We start from the raw sequence: 18,002 nt of genomic DNA, 5'->3' as shown, positions 1-18,002 counted from the left end.
AATGATAGTTTGTCGCTGGAAACCACCACATACATTGTCAGTGAGCAAATGGCTCTCTTCTTATCGGGATATTGTTCAGCTAGAGTTATCTACAGCTCGCTTACATTATGCCAAAACTTCTAATATTGACTGTTGGTCAGAGCTATTAGAGAAAATAAACGAAATGATGTAGCCTAGATATGGTCAGACTTTTCCTCTTTTTTTATTGTTTACATATTGATTTGTCTTACATATACGCTGGCCGGGTGTGTTTTTTCACATCTAATTTATGTGTGTGCATCTAATTTATACAATGTGTAATGTTTAAATGTTTAGCTCTATGTGATGTAGATATGGTCAGATTTTTTTCTTTTTTTATTGTTTACATTTTGATTTGTTTTACATATATGGTACCCGTTTTTTTTTTTTTTTTTTTGAGTGGGCATTTAATGTATACAATGTGTAATGTTTAAATGTTTAGCTCTGTGTGGAGAAGTCAGGATGTGCTTGATACTTTCAAGTATGAGATATTTATCTAATATATACAATGTTCAATGTCCCGCTCTGTGTTATATGATGTTATGTGTGGATCTATGTGGATATCATAATGATGGACGGGTGGCAATGGGAAAGGGTTGAGAGGTATGTGTGTGCGTGCGTGTGTGTGTGTGTTCCCCTTTTATTTATTTATTTATTATTATTATTATTATTATTATTATTATTATTTTTTTTTTTTTTATTTTTTTTTTTTTTTACTGTTCATTACCTTGAGCGAATCTTGTTAGGGGTTGGAGGGTGGACTTGGGTTGGGTAGGATATGGGGAGGAGAAGAGAAACAGGTACCAGAATAAGCAAAACCTTATTGTGCCTTTGTTATATGTTTAATGATTATGTAACTAGCCTAAGGTTTTTCTCTCTCTTGCGAAGGTGTTTCCTCTCCAATGTGTACATAATGATTGTAAGAAAATAAATAAATAATTGATCACAAAAAAAAACAGTTAAATTAACACAGTAAAATGTTATCTTATAGTATTGGTTATGTTTTGACATGATCATGCTGTGATCTAGAAAGGAAACTTATTGAGATAGAGTGGATTAACTTGTTAACAGCAGCTTTGTGATTCTAATCTACAGCATATGATTATCAGTACTTTGCTTATAATTCAAAACTTTAATAAACATTGTTCTAATCAAAAGGCATTCAGATAAATTCATTTAAAACACAGACATCAATAATCAGCCTGTGAATCTCAACAATGGTGACAATAATAAAGCATGTTGCAGGGGCTGCCACCAATCACAACTCATTAATGGTTCCCATCATGCATTGCGGTATGAATAAATTATGATCTGAATTGTCTATGTAATTTACTTTTCCTAATTTAATATTCAGCTTCTCACCATTGTTGAGATGCATAGACTGAATCTTGAAATCTGTGTGTGCCTAAAAGAATGATTTTTTTTTTAATCAACTTTTAAGAAATCCTTTATATTATATTAAAAATTTTGGGCAAGAATGCAGATTCACAGTTATGCTGTAACAATCAACATAACCCAAAGTCAGAAAGAAGAATTTTAAGGAGTTCAGTGATCAAGTTCATATGATGATTGTCATAATATAACCAACACCATCAGATCACGTTTTTCTTTGTTCAACTGGCAATTATATTTCAGATATAACAGCCAAACAAAATCTAAAGTAAACATTTAAGGGTCTAGAGCCCAACTAAAGCAACCATTGATCGTCATAACGGTAACTTACAAATTGAGATGTTCTCCTTCAGTAATTCTGCTTGTTATCATCTGATGTCTTCAATAATGTTCAATCATCACTAAATTAATCACTTAATTATATCATTAACTTTAACACTCTTGAGTGTGGACTCATACACTCCCAGGAGTGTTAATTTAACACTGGAGTTTTTGCTGTGAACAAAGAGCCGTAGTTAACTGACAAGCTGAGCCATATCGCATTAATTATTGCTGGCGATACGTCCGCGATATTAATGCGATATGGCTCAGCTTGTCAGTTAACTACGGCTCTTTGTAGTAAATGCCGCTCCATCTGAAAGCAGGTGATGGCGATTTACTACTAATCAAGGGAACCGGCTTTACTGACGAGATGCGCATAACAATATTGTGCGATATATCGCCCATCCCTAGATGAAGCCAAAGATAATCTAATGTTTACAGTTTAAGGGTCAAGAGCCCAACTAAAGCAAACACTGATCTCCATAACGGTGTCTTAAAAAAAATGATTTTCTCCTTTGGTGATTCTGCTTGTTATCATCAGGTGTCTTCAATAATGCTCAATCATCACTCAATTAATCACTTAATGAGCTCATTAAGTTTAACACTCTTGAGTGTTAATTTAACTCTCATATTTTAACACTGACTCTGGAGCCATATAAACTCCCAGGAGAGTTAATTTAACACTGGACTTTTTGCTGTGTAGTTTGTTTATTTACTCTCTGAAGATTTGCCAGATTTACCCCATAGGCTGGACGCAATCGATTTCTCCTATCACTTATTATTACTGGAATAGGCCAATTTGGGATGCTAGCATTAGATGGCACAAACTGAGTGGATGGACAAAGACATAGAGGATTTTCATTTTCGTTTCCAGCAGGACATTCCTAATTTATAGATTGCAAAGTATCTGAAAGCACAGGGAGAGCTGGAAAAACTGTCAATGTATACCAAAGGCCATGTAATTTAAAAGGATAAATGTCAATTTTTTGACTCCTCTATTTAGATGAAGGCCATTTCTTCCAAACAGATCATGTCTAGTCCAAAAATAATCAAAATTCCCAATGAAATTAAAACCAGCAGCAATACAAATTTTTTTTAACCATATGTGCAATCCAAAAAGAAGGCTAAAAAACTCACATCCCCTAGAGGGCAATGGAATGGGACCTGATATGAGGAGTTGTCTACCTGAGGAGTCAGCTTTAAAACAGAGGTTCTCAAAATCTTGGTACAGTTTTGCTGACTGCCTATCCATTACATCATTTGCCCCAGCATGTACAATGACTGATTTTACAGAAGGGTGAAGATCAAGAAGTTTTGGTAAAAGGAGGACAAAATCACTGACCTTACCATCACTAAGTGAGTATGTGATGGCTTCTGGAAGTCTAATTTCTTTAACTATTGAGTCCCAAGAGAAGTTGTGGAGAAAGAGTGTCTTTATATGAGAACACAGCAAGATTGGCAGGAAGAGTACAGATAACAGGAGACTTTGGCTCCAGATTAGGCCAGAGGGCAGTGTAGTCTCCCTAGAGATGATTGCCACCGGGTTTTTTTTTGTTTTTGTTTTTTTTTATTAACATTTTGTCAAAGTACAATTTTAACACGTATACACCATTGAATCAATATACAGCTTCATATATCTGATCTTAACAAGGTGAACAAAATAAGAAAAAAATAAATAAATAAATAAATAATAATAAAAAAAACACATAGATACACAAATGAAAAAAACTTAGGGGTCTGCTTATACATTAAAGTTAAAATAATGAAATAATTTGATTGTTTTGTTTAATTTGTTGTTCTTTTTTTATTTTCAATGCTGTTCCAATATTTTTTAAGGTCTGTAATTTTGAAATTGTAAAAGGAGGGTTTGCTTCTTTGCCAAATAATTTTGTGCAGATAATATTTAGCTAAAATAATAATTAAGTTAATTATATATTTTTCATTGGCTGATAAATTTGGCTCAGTGACTATAAGAAGTATTTCAAATTTGCTTAGAGAAATGTTCTTTTTTATCTTTTGGGAAATAAATCTTTGTAGATGGGACCAAAAGGAAGCTACAAGGGGACAATCAACAAAAACATGCTCAATGGTTTCTCCTTCACAGCCATAGAATGTACAAATGTTACACACAGTTGGAAAAAAAGTACAGATGTTTGCTTTTGAAGGGTAATATCTGTGAACAATTTTAAATAAAACTTCTTTGATTTTATTTACAATAATATACTGATGAGGTAGCAGGAAGATCATGTTCCATAATTTCTTGTCCAGTAAAGTCCATCGGTGTTAACATATAGGAGTACTGGCAGGATCAAGTATGTTTCTAATAAAAGTATTGTCACATCTCTTATCTGTGAGTGGAATACCAGAAATAGTAGGAGAACCGACTGTTACAGATAGAGAAGTATCTGTCTGTATGCTCTGCGCTAAAGAAACAAGACTAACAGGATACCATATTTACCATATTTTTCCATGAAGTGCTCATAAGAATAAAATTAATTTTTTGTATTTAGCAAATTGTTTACTGTATTCAGATTACTTATAAACCAATTATTCAGAAAAAGTGTTTTGTTTTTGTGTAGTATATATTGTTCCAAAGAATACAGTTGTGAGGGGAGAAATTGTGTTTAAAGATAAGATTCCAACATAACAAGTTTTGTTTATGAAAATTGCTTAATTTCACGGGGAGTTTTCCTACCAAAAAAAGGACAAATCAGTAGAAAGTTAAGACCACCAATATTTTCAAATAAGCTGTTTGGAATAATATTCCACATACTATTTGGACACTTGAGGAATCTTTTAATCCAGTTGATTTTTATAATTTGGTTAAATGAAGTAAAAGTTAGTACATTCAGACCACCTTCAGCCAGAGGGTTTGAGAGAACAGACCTTTTAACCTAGGCTTATTCTTCCATATAAATTTGAAGAGAATTTTATCTAATTGGGAACAAGTGGATTTTGGAATATCTAGAGATGAGAAAACATAAGCTGCTGACATCCCTTCTGCCTTACTTAACAGAACTCTGCCATATATGGATAGATCTCTCTGGCAGACCAACAATTTAAATTTGGTTTTGATGGTCTGAGTCACCGGGAGCATATTTAGGTCCAGAGTTTCTCTAGGATTTCTCAATATTTTAATACCAAGATAAGTTATTGTGTTTTTGAGCGGGATATTACATATTTCAGATTTGCTGCTGTCTTTTAGGGGCAGAATTTCACATTTTTTAACGTTTAGTTTTACTTTTGAGAACTTAGATATTGTAGATAAAGCTAGGGGTAGCCTACTTGTTCGATATTTTGCAAAAATAAAGTGGTATCGTCTGCAAGTTGTGAGATTTTGATTTCTTTGTCAAGTACTCCAATTCCCTTAATGACGGATTCTGCAGTCGAGCGCAGTTGCTCTCCACTGACTGCGCTGATCAAAAGCATGATGGGAAACGACACAGCTTAATGCTCATTGGTTAAACAACTGTGATGTATTGTTCTTTTTTAAAATGTTTAATTTTAAAACTCTAATATCATGTTTTATGTGTATACGTGAATATTCCCAAACTATCTGACAGTGCGATCTCTTTGGGTTATGCAATTTAATTTTTATAAAAAAATTAAATAAATAAAAACACGTCTGTAAAAAAAAAAAAATATTGATAAACATGTATTTGGAATAGAATGTCTTGTTCATTTTATTTATTTTCATATAAAAGAACAGAACTTGAATTACATCCAGTTTATTAGCAACACTGTGCACGAGTGTGAATCCCGCGATGTCCATCTTTGATCTCGCAGGTGTCAGATCCACTGCGAGAAGAGAGAACTGTCCCGGCTTGCCTGCGCTTTTTCACTCCTCCTCTCGCATACTTTTCAGGCGAGGCAAGGCATCTCAAACAAGCCTCATGTTCCTCAGGTAACGAAAAGTGTTTCGTCACAAACCCCGCCCACACACAGGTTTCTTCCTGCTTTGATGAAGGGGATTACAAACATCGACATGCAGGTAACACTTTTACTTTAAATACACTCTTTTCAGAGTGTAGAATATAACGTAAATATGATATACGACACAGAAGGAAGATTTTTAGTGTAATTATGAGTGCAATAACCATGAGCTGCTTCTGCTGCAGAAATCGTTGGTTTCACTTTCAGAAAAACGAAACACACCTGTGTAACTCAGATCATGCCTTGAGAATCATAAAATAACTTTCAGTATATTTTTTGTGCAAATGGAACAATTGTTATCGGTTGTTATGAAGTGTAAAGGTAGGCATTAAAATTACGATTTAAAAGATATTATTGTTTACAAATTTCTCAAGTGGTTTGTTGTTGTCATCAAGACAGTTGTTAAATTAGATAAGATAACTTTGAGAATATCAGTGTATGCTTAGATAAATAGAAAAACAATAATTTAGTTTTTTTTTCTTGTGTAAAACCAGCTCCCACACAAGATATTTTCGATATCACTTTAAAATAAGGTTTTATTAACATTACAATGAACAATACTTCTACAGCATTTTTTAATATTAGTCAATATTAGTAATAATACATTATTAAAATCGAATGTAGGCCTATTTGTTAACATTAGTTAACGCACTGTGAACTAATATGAACAAACAATGAACAGTTGTATAACATTAACAAAGATGAATAAATACTGTAACAAATGTATTGCTCATTGTTAGTTCATGTTAGTTAATACATGAACTAATGTTAACAACTTAGACCTTATTGTAAAGTGTTACCATATTTTTAAACAACATAATATTAAAATATCCAATTATGGATAATAATAATATCATCAATATTAAATATTGTACATGTAGTATAGTAATAATCTTATTACTGATGAAGTAAAATCAGTGTTATCTCTCTCCGGATGATGAAGAGACAGACGTCAGGAGTTGGAGAAGATGATCCACTAACGACTGAAGTTGAACAGAATATCAACATGTCCAGCAGAGGTCAATAAATATCAGTAATATCAGTCAGTCATTTCTTTTTGAGATATTATCAGCTGGAGAAAACAATCAGAAAACTAGGAGAGACAGCTGGGTTCAGTTCTAACAGCTCATCATAAACACAACTAGCCTGGTTCTACCAGACTCTTGTACATTTCATTTGTACAGAGAGTCTGGAATCTCTCCATTGAGAAACGTTTACTTCCTTGTAGGCGGGTTCTCTGTTAAAGTTCAAAACTATTGGATCTGCCCAGAGTCACTCAGGATCTGCCATAGCCAATCGCTAACGTGTGGTCGTGACGTATGTCATGCGCCGAAACCGGCCGGAAACATTTACAAATTCAAAATGTATAAGGACAGTGATGTATTCAGTCAACTGTCGAAGCTGGGTCTAATCATTAACAATATACCGCTGCGGTCGTTTCGGATCTGCCGCAAATGCTGTACAGTGATCACCAGGCTACTGCGCGATACGGAAACAACTTTTCTGCCTCCTTCATTGGTCCTCCATTCGTGCAACAAGAGGGGAGACGACAACACCTATCGGCTTTGCATCCCTATCGTTCGCCTTAGCTAACTCATTCACCACTAGAACTGCCATGGCGGTCATTTTGACCGTTTTGAATTTTATATCTGCAATAACTTTGTTGAAAAAATAAATACAATCCTGCTGGTACCTGACTTTTCCTAAAACTGTCTGTATTTTCATTTAAATTGTTTTTCATATAAATTACCTATGTAAATTACACATAAGGCAAAAAACAAAAAAAATGAACATATTTACCTATTTCGGCCATAAACGGTCATATTGACTGCACTGAATTTCGCGGTATATCAATATACGCAACAATAAAATGTGGCAAAAAATACACTAAACATATTCAACAACAAATCATTTAAATGTAATGATATTCAGAACAGAACAAGAATGAAAAAATAACTAAAGCCAAATTGAAATGCTTTATACGCGAAAGTGAAAGTAAGCGGCGTTGGGCTCACGTAACTCTCTAATTAGAATCAAAATGTTACAACATTTGCGATGTATTTGGATGCTAAACTATTCTTTATCATATAGGCTTTGAACTTCACTCACGTTCCAATATCGACGGAAAAAATCATCCTCTTCACACGCATAAAATGGTACGAATTGTAGCCTACTAGTAATGAGAAACAGAGCAGTGGAATTTTTATATGTTAGGTTGACTATTTTATTATTATATTTTATTATGGCTATAATGAACAGGCTGCAATGCTGGAATATGGTGTGTGTGTCGGCGGGCGCGGGCGCGATCGAACAGTGGAAACATGAAAACATCTCCGTCATTTTGTTCAGGGCATCTACGAATATTATTTATTTATAAATTATAATTAAACTTGTTTAAATGTACAGTTTGGTGTTGTTTTGTTTTTAAAAGACATCCTAATACAATAAATGCATTAATCTCTCAATTGGGGATTTATCATTAAAGATAGAGTTTTGAATAGCGATCAAAATGACCGCTTGTGGCAGTTCTAGTAGTTATGGAATTCTGGCACTTCTAGTGCTGAGTGAGCTGGAAAATCAAACTTTTCCCGTACCCCGTGGGGAGGAGGGCCACAACATCATGGCCACCAACAAAACTTAGCAAACATTGTTCTTGCTCCGGCTTTAACTTCTGTATATTCGGCAGTTTTGCAACAACGGACCGAATAGCTTTTCTCACATCTTTCTCCGCTGCCATTACTCCAACTCAAACTGAGTGACGCATTACATCAACGTCATCGTTCTCAGCCACTCCCTCTGTTCGCTGATTGGTCCTCCAAAAAAATTGGTTCTGGAAACCTAAGAATATACAGCAGTCCCAGACGTAGTAGGCTACTGAAGGAAAATGAAATTGAGCGGAAGTACGTAGGAGGGCGGAGCCAGGCTAAAACACAACCACTGGTTACATTAAACAGAACAGCAGAATGTGTTGAGGAAAAAAATCCTACATGAAGTATGATAAAACCTTTTGAATAACCATCAAATAATTATAATAAAATAGAATGCATACTCTTTTGCTAATTTAGTTGTACTTAACGAACATCACACAGATGAATACATGAGCGGATTCACTCCATCACTGATATAAACATACAGAGATGAACACAGATGATGAGGAGAAAACACGTGAATCACGTTTAAATGCTCATGCTTCCTGGATCATCCACTCATACTCATATATTCCCTGCTTTTCATTTAGTTAAATGTAGTTATTAGTTCTGATCTGCAGCTTTAACATGCTCTCATATAAAAGAAGAGCTTGAGAAGAAACAGAGAGGAAGAAAAAGTTGCTGGATCATGGGTTATTTTAATTAAAAAAATAAATAAATTACACCTTATATTACACTTTTTATGTGTTTTGCTTCGTGTGAGTTGCTAGACGACCTTAAATTGTTATTGTGTACTGCAGTAACACCTTTAGACAATCAATACATTTGATCCTATTTTTTACCTGTTTTTATGAATCAGTTTCACTCACTTCAAAACAAAGTTTGAAATTCAAATTCTTAATGACGATGTTGATGCTGATGCATTAAAACGATCTTGGTGTCATAAGATGCAACATCCCATACTTCCCTTCTGTTATTCCCTCCGGACACTCATTCTCATTATTTGTTTGTTTTATGTAATAATATAAAATCATGTGTTGATGCATTAAAACTAAAGATCTTGGTGTCATAACGTGTGTGTTTCAGTGAGTGATCTGAGGATTGTCCTTCTGGGGAAGAGTGTGTCAGAAAACAGTGGAGTGGGAAACTTCATATTGGGACGAGCAGCGTTTGACAGTGAAGCTCCTCCAGATGTTGTAGAGAGAGTCGGAGGAAGACTGAAGGACAGACATGTGATAGTCATCAACAGTCCTCAGCTGCTCCAGACACATCTGTCACTCCGTCAGATCACACAGAAAGTGAGAGAGTGTGTGTCTCTGTCTGATCCAGGACCTCATGTGATCGTTCTGCTCCTCAAACATGATCAGTGTTCAGCAGAAGATCAAGAGTGTGTGGAGAAGGTGCTAGACTCTTTCTCTGAGGAGATTTATCAACACACCATGATACTCACGACACAAGAGCCGACTGAGACCAATGACATCCTACAGAAAATCATTCAGAAATGCTTCAACAGACACTTCAGTCTTCAGAGAAGCAGCTCTCCTGATGATCTCCTGCAGACGCTTGAGGACATTGTGAAAATGAATGATGGACGGCACCTGGTTTGTGCTGAAGGTTCACAGTATTTCACAATGAAGCAACAGGCCAAAAGATGTGAGTGTGGTGATATTTGATGTTTCTAGTGATACATGGACAGTTTTTAAATGTTCTTCTATCAGTTTCAGAGGGAGTGAAGCTGAATCTGGTTGTGTGTGGGAGCGACGGCACATTAAAATCCTCCATATCAGAGCTGATCCTGCAGCAGAAAGACAGAAGATCAGACGTGGAGCTTCATGGTCGTGTGATCAGTCTGGTGGAGCTTCCAGCTCTGTTCAACACTCGGCTCTCAGAGGAGGAAGTGATGTGTCAGACTCTCCGCTGTGTGTCTCTCTGTGATCCTGGAGTTCATGTTTTCCTCCTCATTATTCCTGATGCTCCACTCAATAATGAACACAAAGCAGAAATGGAGGAGATCCAGAGGATCTTCAGCTCAAGAATCAACAAACACATCATGATCCTCATAATGCAGAATTCAGAGCATCAGACAGCAGAACTCAATGAAGAAACACAGTCGGTCATTGAGAGTTTTGGAGGACGACATCATTTCTTTGGTCCCACCACACAAGTGTCCACATTGATGGAGAACATTGAGAAGATGCTGGAAGAAAACAGAGGAGAGTTTTTCTCCACGGAGACATTTCAGAAAGCACAGATGAAAAAACTGATGAAATATGAAGAGATGAAAAATAAAATTCATTCACTAGAGACACTTTTACTGTCACAAGGTAATGACCAGAAAATTAGGATTGCTGCTATTTTATTCTGGAGTAGTGTATTTTTTGTGTGTATTTTTGAACAGCAGAACTGCGAAATTCAACATTCTAATGAATGTTCAACAATCCAAAATGTAAAAAAAAAATCTAAATTCAAAACTCAAACATTCTGACGACATTCAATTACAAAATATTCCATTACGAAATCAAGTTCAAAGGTCAAGCTTCAATGTTCCACAGGAAATGTAAATTATTGGAATATTCAAACTTATCATTTAACCAATTATAGAACTACTATAATTCTTTAGAGCAGTAAAGCTGAAAGATCTGATAAATAATTTTATCTTACAGATACAGAGAAAACAACATAAATGTTTTCAGTTAGGATAAATATATATTATAGAAAAATATAGAGTTTTATTTGGTATAAATATAAGAATGAATATATTTGACTCATCAACAAAATGAAAAATGGCTCATCTATCCCAAACGCCCTATTGATCTACACAGTAAAATGAACTCTGCTCTGAGCACATATGGTCCTACTTTAAGTGTTAAAGTAACTCTGAATCAAATTGATCTAGTTATTGAAATAAATTAAGATTTACATGTTTTTAATTTTCAGGTTCACGTGAAAACACAGATGAATTGAGGATTGTGCTGCTGGGAAAAACTGGAGTTGGGAAAAGTGCAACAGCAAACACAATCTTAGGAAGAAACGCATTTACAGCAGAAACATCTCAAGAGTCAGTGACTAAAGAGAGTCAGAGAGAATCATCTGACATCAACGGCCGACACGTTACTGTGATCGACACTCCAGGACTGTTTGATACTGAACTCACTAATGAAGAGATCCAGAGAGAAATCAGACACTGCATCTCCATGATCCTGCCTGGACCGCATGTGTTCATCATTGTGCTCAATTTAGGACAACGATTCACTCGAGAAGAAGCAACATCAGTGAAGATCATCAAAGAGACGTTTGGTGAGAAATCTTTAATGTTCACCATGGTGCTCTTCACCAGAGGAGACGATCTGAAGGACAAAACAATTGAACAGTGTTTGGGAAAACCTGGATCTCCTCTGATGAACCTGATTGAAGCGTGTGGAAACAGATTTCATGTGTTCAATAATAATCAGACTGGAGACCGAACACAGGTGTCTGATCTACTGGAGAAGATAGACGACATGGTGAAAGCAAACGGAGAGAGTTTCTACTCGTGTAAGATGTTCAGACAGATGGAGAGAGAAAGACAAGAACAACAGATGAAGATTCTGATGGACAGAGTCAGAGAAAGAGAAGAGGAGATGAACAAACTAGAAGAAGAGATGAAAAGAGAACAAGAGACATTTAAAAATAAAATTGAGCAACTGAAGCAAGAAAAAGAGAAAGCAAAAACAGAAAACGAAAACCTTCAGATCAAATATGACAAAGAAATAAACAGACTGAAGAACAGAATAGAGATTGATAGGAAGAAAAGAGAAGAATATATAGAAAGAGAAGGACAATATAAAAGAGAAATTAAAGAGAAAGAAGAGAGTGAGGAAAAGATGCGTGAGGAGATGAAGAGAAAACGAGAAGAATGGGAAAAACAGAAACTAGAGGAAAAGACAAGAAGAGTAGAGGATGAAAAAAGAAGAGAGAGAGAACAGAGAGATTGTCATGAATTTAATCAGAGACTGAAACAAGAGAGAGAGAGAATGGAAAGAGAGAAAGAAGATCTTCAATCTAAACATGAAGCAAAAGAAAATAAGATGAAGATGATGGAGAAACTGAACAGGGAAAGAGAAGAACTGATGAAGAAACAAGAAGAAGAGAAAGAGAGATTGAAGATGATGATATTGGAAGAACGACAGAATCATGTCAAAGCGAGAAAGAGAAGAGAAGAAGAATTCAGTGAACTAAAAGAACAGTATAAAACACTAATTAAAGAGAGAGCAGAAAAGGAGAGTAAAATGCTTGAGCAGATGAAATGGGAACGAATGCAGTGGGAAAAACAAAAACAAGATGAAAGACAGAAAAGAGAAGAAGAGAAGAAGAAAAAAGAAGAACAAGAACAACAGAAATCTGAACTTCACAAGGAACAACAAATTCCAGTTAATGATTGCACAAAGAGTAAGTCAAAATTATGGTCTTTTAATATGTAAAGATCAATATTAATTTAATACTTAGTTATCAGAGAACAGATGTATGAGGCTACAGCATAACATGTCAAGGAAACTGTTATGTTGAAGGAGGAATGGATGGCAGAACATGAGCAGTAGCCTTGCATTCACTTAACTCAACTCTTCTAGTTTTCCCTTTCACACAGTTCTTACATCAGTTGAACATGTAAACACCATAGTACCATCTAGTAGACATGAATAGTTAGGGCTGAGCGATAAAACGACAACGATATGTATCGCGATAGACATGTAATCGATATCAATAAAAAATGTGTTCGATATAACGTTCGCTGATTTATTTTTTCTTCGTCGGAAGAAACCAGAGGTTGCGAAGCAAGTTTGGTTGCATGAACAAACGCGCACTTTCTCAATTTATGGCCAGCAATATTCTCATGTTTAAGGACATTATGGAATTAAGATAATATCTGTACTATGTTATGAGTGTACTGTACTACAATTAAATACAATCGTTGCTAAGTCTGCAGTCTGAACACTTTACCTCAGAGCGTCCGTTAACTGAATGAATTGAAAATATCACCTGATAATCCGATAACATCAGCAATTTTCATTCAAGCAGCTGATTTCTGTGAATGAATTGTTTTATGGTGTGTCCTTTAATCATTACACCTTTTACCTATTTATTAATTATTCTCAGGTAGGTAAGGAAAGTCGAATCTGGAAAAACTATAAGCATTCAAATGTTACTTACAATTTACTCAGAAGACATCCCCGTGGTCAGTTCCTGCTTAAGTCTTTTCAATTACTACTCTGGTAGACAATAATTTGCCAATAATGTAATATAAAGTAATAAATAAAAAAATAATTAAAGTTAACAAAACTTATATAAAAGTACAATAGTAAAGTTACAATAATAAGTTTCAATCAAGGTACAATCAGCTGATATCAGGTGTCGAGAGATACTGCGCTATTCAGTATCCATCTGTCCAGTCTCTCTCTCAGTCTTTTATATAAAGACAGTCCACTGCAGATGCCAGACTCTCTCCTGACGTCATCATATGGAGTGCTGCCAAGTCCTCCACCAAGGCCTTCAGTTGTTTACGGCGTATTCCTTTCCAGTATCTTCAAGCCCTTTTCCTCTTCCTTCTTCTCTTAACCGTCTGTAACATATACCTTAACTAATACATTTTCATTCATCATAAAAACTATTTCTAATACATAAGTGTTTTCTACTCTAAATCAGTCAATACATATATTTCATGCAAGTAAGTAGTTTTCTTAATAATAGTGAAATCACACAATACATTTTCTGTGCAGCATTAGTAATTGGGTTACATGCATGTATTTAAGCAAAAGCATCATTACTACTTAGGTTACATCAGTTTAAAGCAAATCAAGCATTAATCAAGGCAGTATAATTGCAAAATCATCATCTCCATTAACAGAATGTAAAACTAAATGTATATTGCAGTACAGGGTGAAGTCAGTATACATTAATGACGATTTGAGACAAATAAATGTCAATTTAATATAAAACTATGTAAATGGCGCTCTGTGGCGTGGCAGGATTTTGAAAAAGGTCAAGCCGCCCGGTGTGTGTACACACTCATAGAAAATAATGTGTTTGAATTTTAAATACGAGGCGCTGCGCGACGCACAGTCGTGGTTGTGTTGACATATCTGCCTTTATAACTGAGGGGATTATAGTCAGAGGAAGGTTAAGTTTAAAATAAAAAATGTTTAAATTTATATATTTTTCTCCTGGTCCTTTTTTTAAATAGGTCATTTAAAATATCAATAATTGTCTATATCGACTGATATGAAACACTTATATCGTGATACAGTTTTCAGCCATATCGCCCAGCCCTGTGAATAGTACAGCAATGCAATGGAAAGAGAACACAAACCAAACCCTTTTTGATCAAAAGTTAATTATGAATTATAATTTGTTCTTCAAAACGTTCATACGCACACTTCAAGACAGAAGCAGAACATGGATAAACAAAGTGGGCCCTATTTTAAGGATCTAAGCACATGGCAAGTGCACTTGGGTCATGTCCAAATCCACTTTTGCTAGATTAACGATGGGGGAAAATGGTCGGAGCTCCCGGTGCATGATCTAAAAGGGATGTCTCTATTCTCTTAATGAGTAATGGGTTTGTTTTTGGTCGTAACATGCAATAAACCAATCAGAGTCTCATCTCCCATGTGAAGTCAAGTCACCTTCATTTATATAGCGCTTTTAACATTATGGATTGTTTCAAAGCAGCTTTACAGTGATAATAGAAATTACTAGGGGTGTAACGATACGCGTATTCGTATCGAACCATTCGGTACGAGGCTTTCGGTTCGGTTTTCGGTACGCACTGCGTACCGAACGGTTCGTTGGACCATTTTTTCTGCCGACCAAAATTTCTTTATTTCAAATGAAGGCGCGTCGCGGGTGGCAAGCGCGCTCATAGAGTCTGCCGCGACCACAACATCAACTGTGAAGCGGGACTCGCGAGCCCTGTGCGCGAGCCTGATTAAGCAACACCACACAGCGCTAAGAGATCCAGACCAGTAAAGAACGCGTTTGAATTTCAAATGCTTTTTGAATTCGCCACTTAAGTAATAACATCGCTGCGAGATCTAGTGAGAAACATTCACATTTCTCTGTTATTAACGGATCAAACAGCGCTGATATGGAAACCATGGGAAGAAACATCGTGCCATGAATGAATGAACTGGACGATGTCCACAGATCAGCAGAATTCACCGTGGATTTACTGTAGTAACACACTAACTGCAAGGTATGGAAGGCTATAATGCTTTCAAGTAACATTACGTCGGTTTTATTTTGACATTATGAATACAATTGCTGCCCTCAAAAGTTAATCTGATTCTGAACTAAAATAAATCTTTGTTTATACAATATTACATTTCATTTTGTCCAAGGAGCTGTTTTGTTTTATATGCTCATAATAAGAGTCAAGTATAGCTCCATTAGTACATTATTAACAAATAAAAAAAATAAAAAAAATCATACTTTGTGATGTTAGTTTCATTAAATAAAATAATAATTTAAAAAAAATAATTCAAGGAAATTTCTCTGGCATTTATTTATTTTTGCTGTATGGAAAACGTACCGAACCGAACCGTACCGAACCGTGACACAAGTGTATCGTATCGAACCGAACCGTGAATTTTGTGAACCGTTACACCCCTAGAAATTACGTTACAGTGAAGTTGCGAAAACGCAGACGGCGCGCACATGCGCATCACGTGGCCTGGAACAATCGCGCTCGGGGTCGGACCGCAGCAAACAAGCCCAGTGTGAAAGCACCGTCACCTGCCTCCGCAATTTTTCATATCAAAGCAGTGAAGGTGGGGGAGGGGGAAGAAAGAGGACCGCAGATTGATCAGCAGGGCGCGCACAGCGCACAGACTGGTGTGTGGAGGTGAACTGCAGTGAGCCGTTTGAGATGGGAGATGAGGGAACGTTGAGGGTGTGAAACTGCCTCTGTCTAATACTGATGTGTCATTCATGAAATTGTAACAAATCAAAACCTTTGAGTTTTAGCTGCATTTATTTGGAAACAGAGTTGGTATTTATTATTACTATATTTTACTGTAACTATTTTATTTGTATGGTAATTTAGTATGTTAAGTAAAATAAGATATTCTTTAATCTGTTTTCTTTTTTCATACAGTGTCAAAAAAAGCAAACAATTCCCAGCGAAGAATTTGCATCAACTTCCAGGATATTCCTGCTGTCAGTCTCTCATCCAGAAGGATTGTGCTCCTGGGTAATGCTGGTGTTGGGAAGAGTGCATCTGGAAACACAATACTGGGACAGAAAGAGTTCATATCTACACTCAGCACAAAATCAGTAACCAGTGAATCCTCAGTGAAACACGCCAGAGTTTCAGGCAGATCTGTGTCTGTAGTTGATACTCCTGGATTCATTCACTCACTGATGAACTCAGAATTTTTTTTTACAAAACTAACTAGAAGTGTTTATTTAACCAGTCCTGGACCCCATTCTTTTCTCATTGTGGTTCCTCTGAGATTCAGAGAGGAGGATCAACAGATTATTCAGCAGATTGAGATGTTGTTTGGTCAGGAGGTGTTAAAGTACTCCATTATTCTCTTCACTCATGGAGATCTGCTAGAAGGAGAATCTGTAGAAAAACTCATTGAGGAGAACAGTAGATTAAGAGATCTAGTTGATCAGTGTGGAGGCAGATTTCACGTCTTCAACAATAGAGATGTGAATAACAGAGATCAGGTGAATGATCTACTGAAGAAGATTGACACAATGATAGAGCAGAATGGAGGAGGACACTACAGTCATCAGATGTTTGAAGATGCTGAGAGAAGGAGTAGATATAAAAAGCTTCTTAACAAATATCCTACTTGTGGAGCTGTTATTGCTCCAAATGTTGCTGATGCCAAAAGTGGTCTTTTTGAAACTCTTCTTGGATGTGTTATTGTTCTTATTAGTGCAGCTGCTGTTGGAGGTGTTATTGGAGTTGTCGCAGGAGCTTCTGGTGGAGGTGTTGATGGAGCTGCTGTTGGGGCTGCTATTGGAGCTGCTGTTCTTGGAGGAATTGCTCTAGCTTTTGTTGTATTGATTTTACTGAGCTATTTTTTAAGTACAGTGTAAAAAAAAAAGTCCCGTAGCATTTACCGCATGTTACTGTAAAATATATGGTAGCAAAATTTATGTTTTACAGCACTGACCTTACATTTATGGTAAAAAAACGAAGCTGTGGTTGAAAAATTAGTAGTAAAATAATAGTTTAGGTTGTATTACTAAACAATTTGTCACATATGTGTTCCAAAATTGTTATTGATAATTAACAGAGGTTTAGATGTTGATGTTTTATTGAAAATTATAACGTTTGTAGTCAATATGGTGACCAGTGTTTGTGCTCATTAGTTTTACTGTCAGACTGTCATAAATATTCACAAATAACTTTTAAAGCCTGAGGAAGGTCCCACCTCTCAGGGTTGGCTCGACCATTAAGAAAGGTGGAATTTCCAAGTGGGTAATTCCTCTTTTAGGAGGATTTATGACACTGTCTCAAGTTTGGTTAGACATGGGCCTTGCCGTTTGTGTCCATTTATACTCAGATAAATATAACAAACACACATTGCATTCTATGATGAGGCATTGGAGACATGATATAGGTGGGGTTACATTAACTATTAGTTCTTTCCCAACAAGCGATTTACAAAGCGGTTCACAAATAAATGCCAGGCAGAGTTG

At 35.9% G+C, this 18,002-nt stretch overlaps 2 protein-coding genes across 2 annotated transcripts in view; one reads left to right on the top strand and one right to left on the bottom strand.

The window, feature by feature from the left end:
• Nucleotides 1–18,002, bottom strand: part of LOC308697603 (uncharacterized protein) — a 641,328-nt gene that overhangs the window by 211,996 nt on the left and 411,330 nt on the right. The gene's annotated exons all lie outside the window — the stretch shown is intronic.
• On the top strand, nucleotides 9,414–17,349 carry LOC308687137 (uncharacterized protein; the record flags this gene model as incomplete). The annotated part of the gene is made up of 5 exons (XM_081359401.1): nucleotides 9,414–9,965; nucleotides 10,031–10,636; nucleotides 11,250–12,740; nucleotides 16,441–17,112; nucleotides 17,234–17,349. The coding sequence occupies exons 1-5, from the start codon at nucleotides 9,752–9,754 to the stop codon at nucleotides 17,347–17,349; spliced, it is 3,099 nt and encodes a 1,032-aa protein (XP_081215527.1). The 5' UTR covers nucleotides 9,414–9,751.

The sequence above is a fragment of the Scardinius erythrophthalmus genome (assembly GCF_964197995.2).
Source record: "Scardinius erythrophthalmus genome assembly, chromosome: 1".
Classification (NCBI taxonomy): Eukaryota; Metazoa; Chordata; class Actinopteri; order Cypriniformes; family Leuciscidae; genus Scardinius; species Scardinius erythrophthalmus.
Note: the sequence above shows the minus strand (reverse complement) of the source record. Positions and strands in the feature narration are given on the sequence as shown.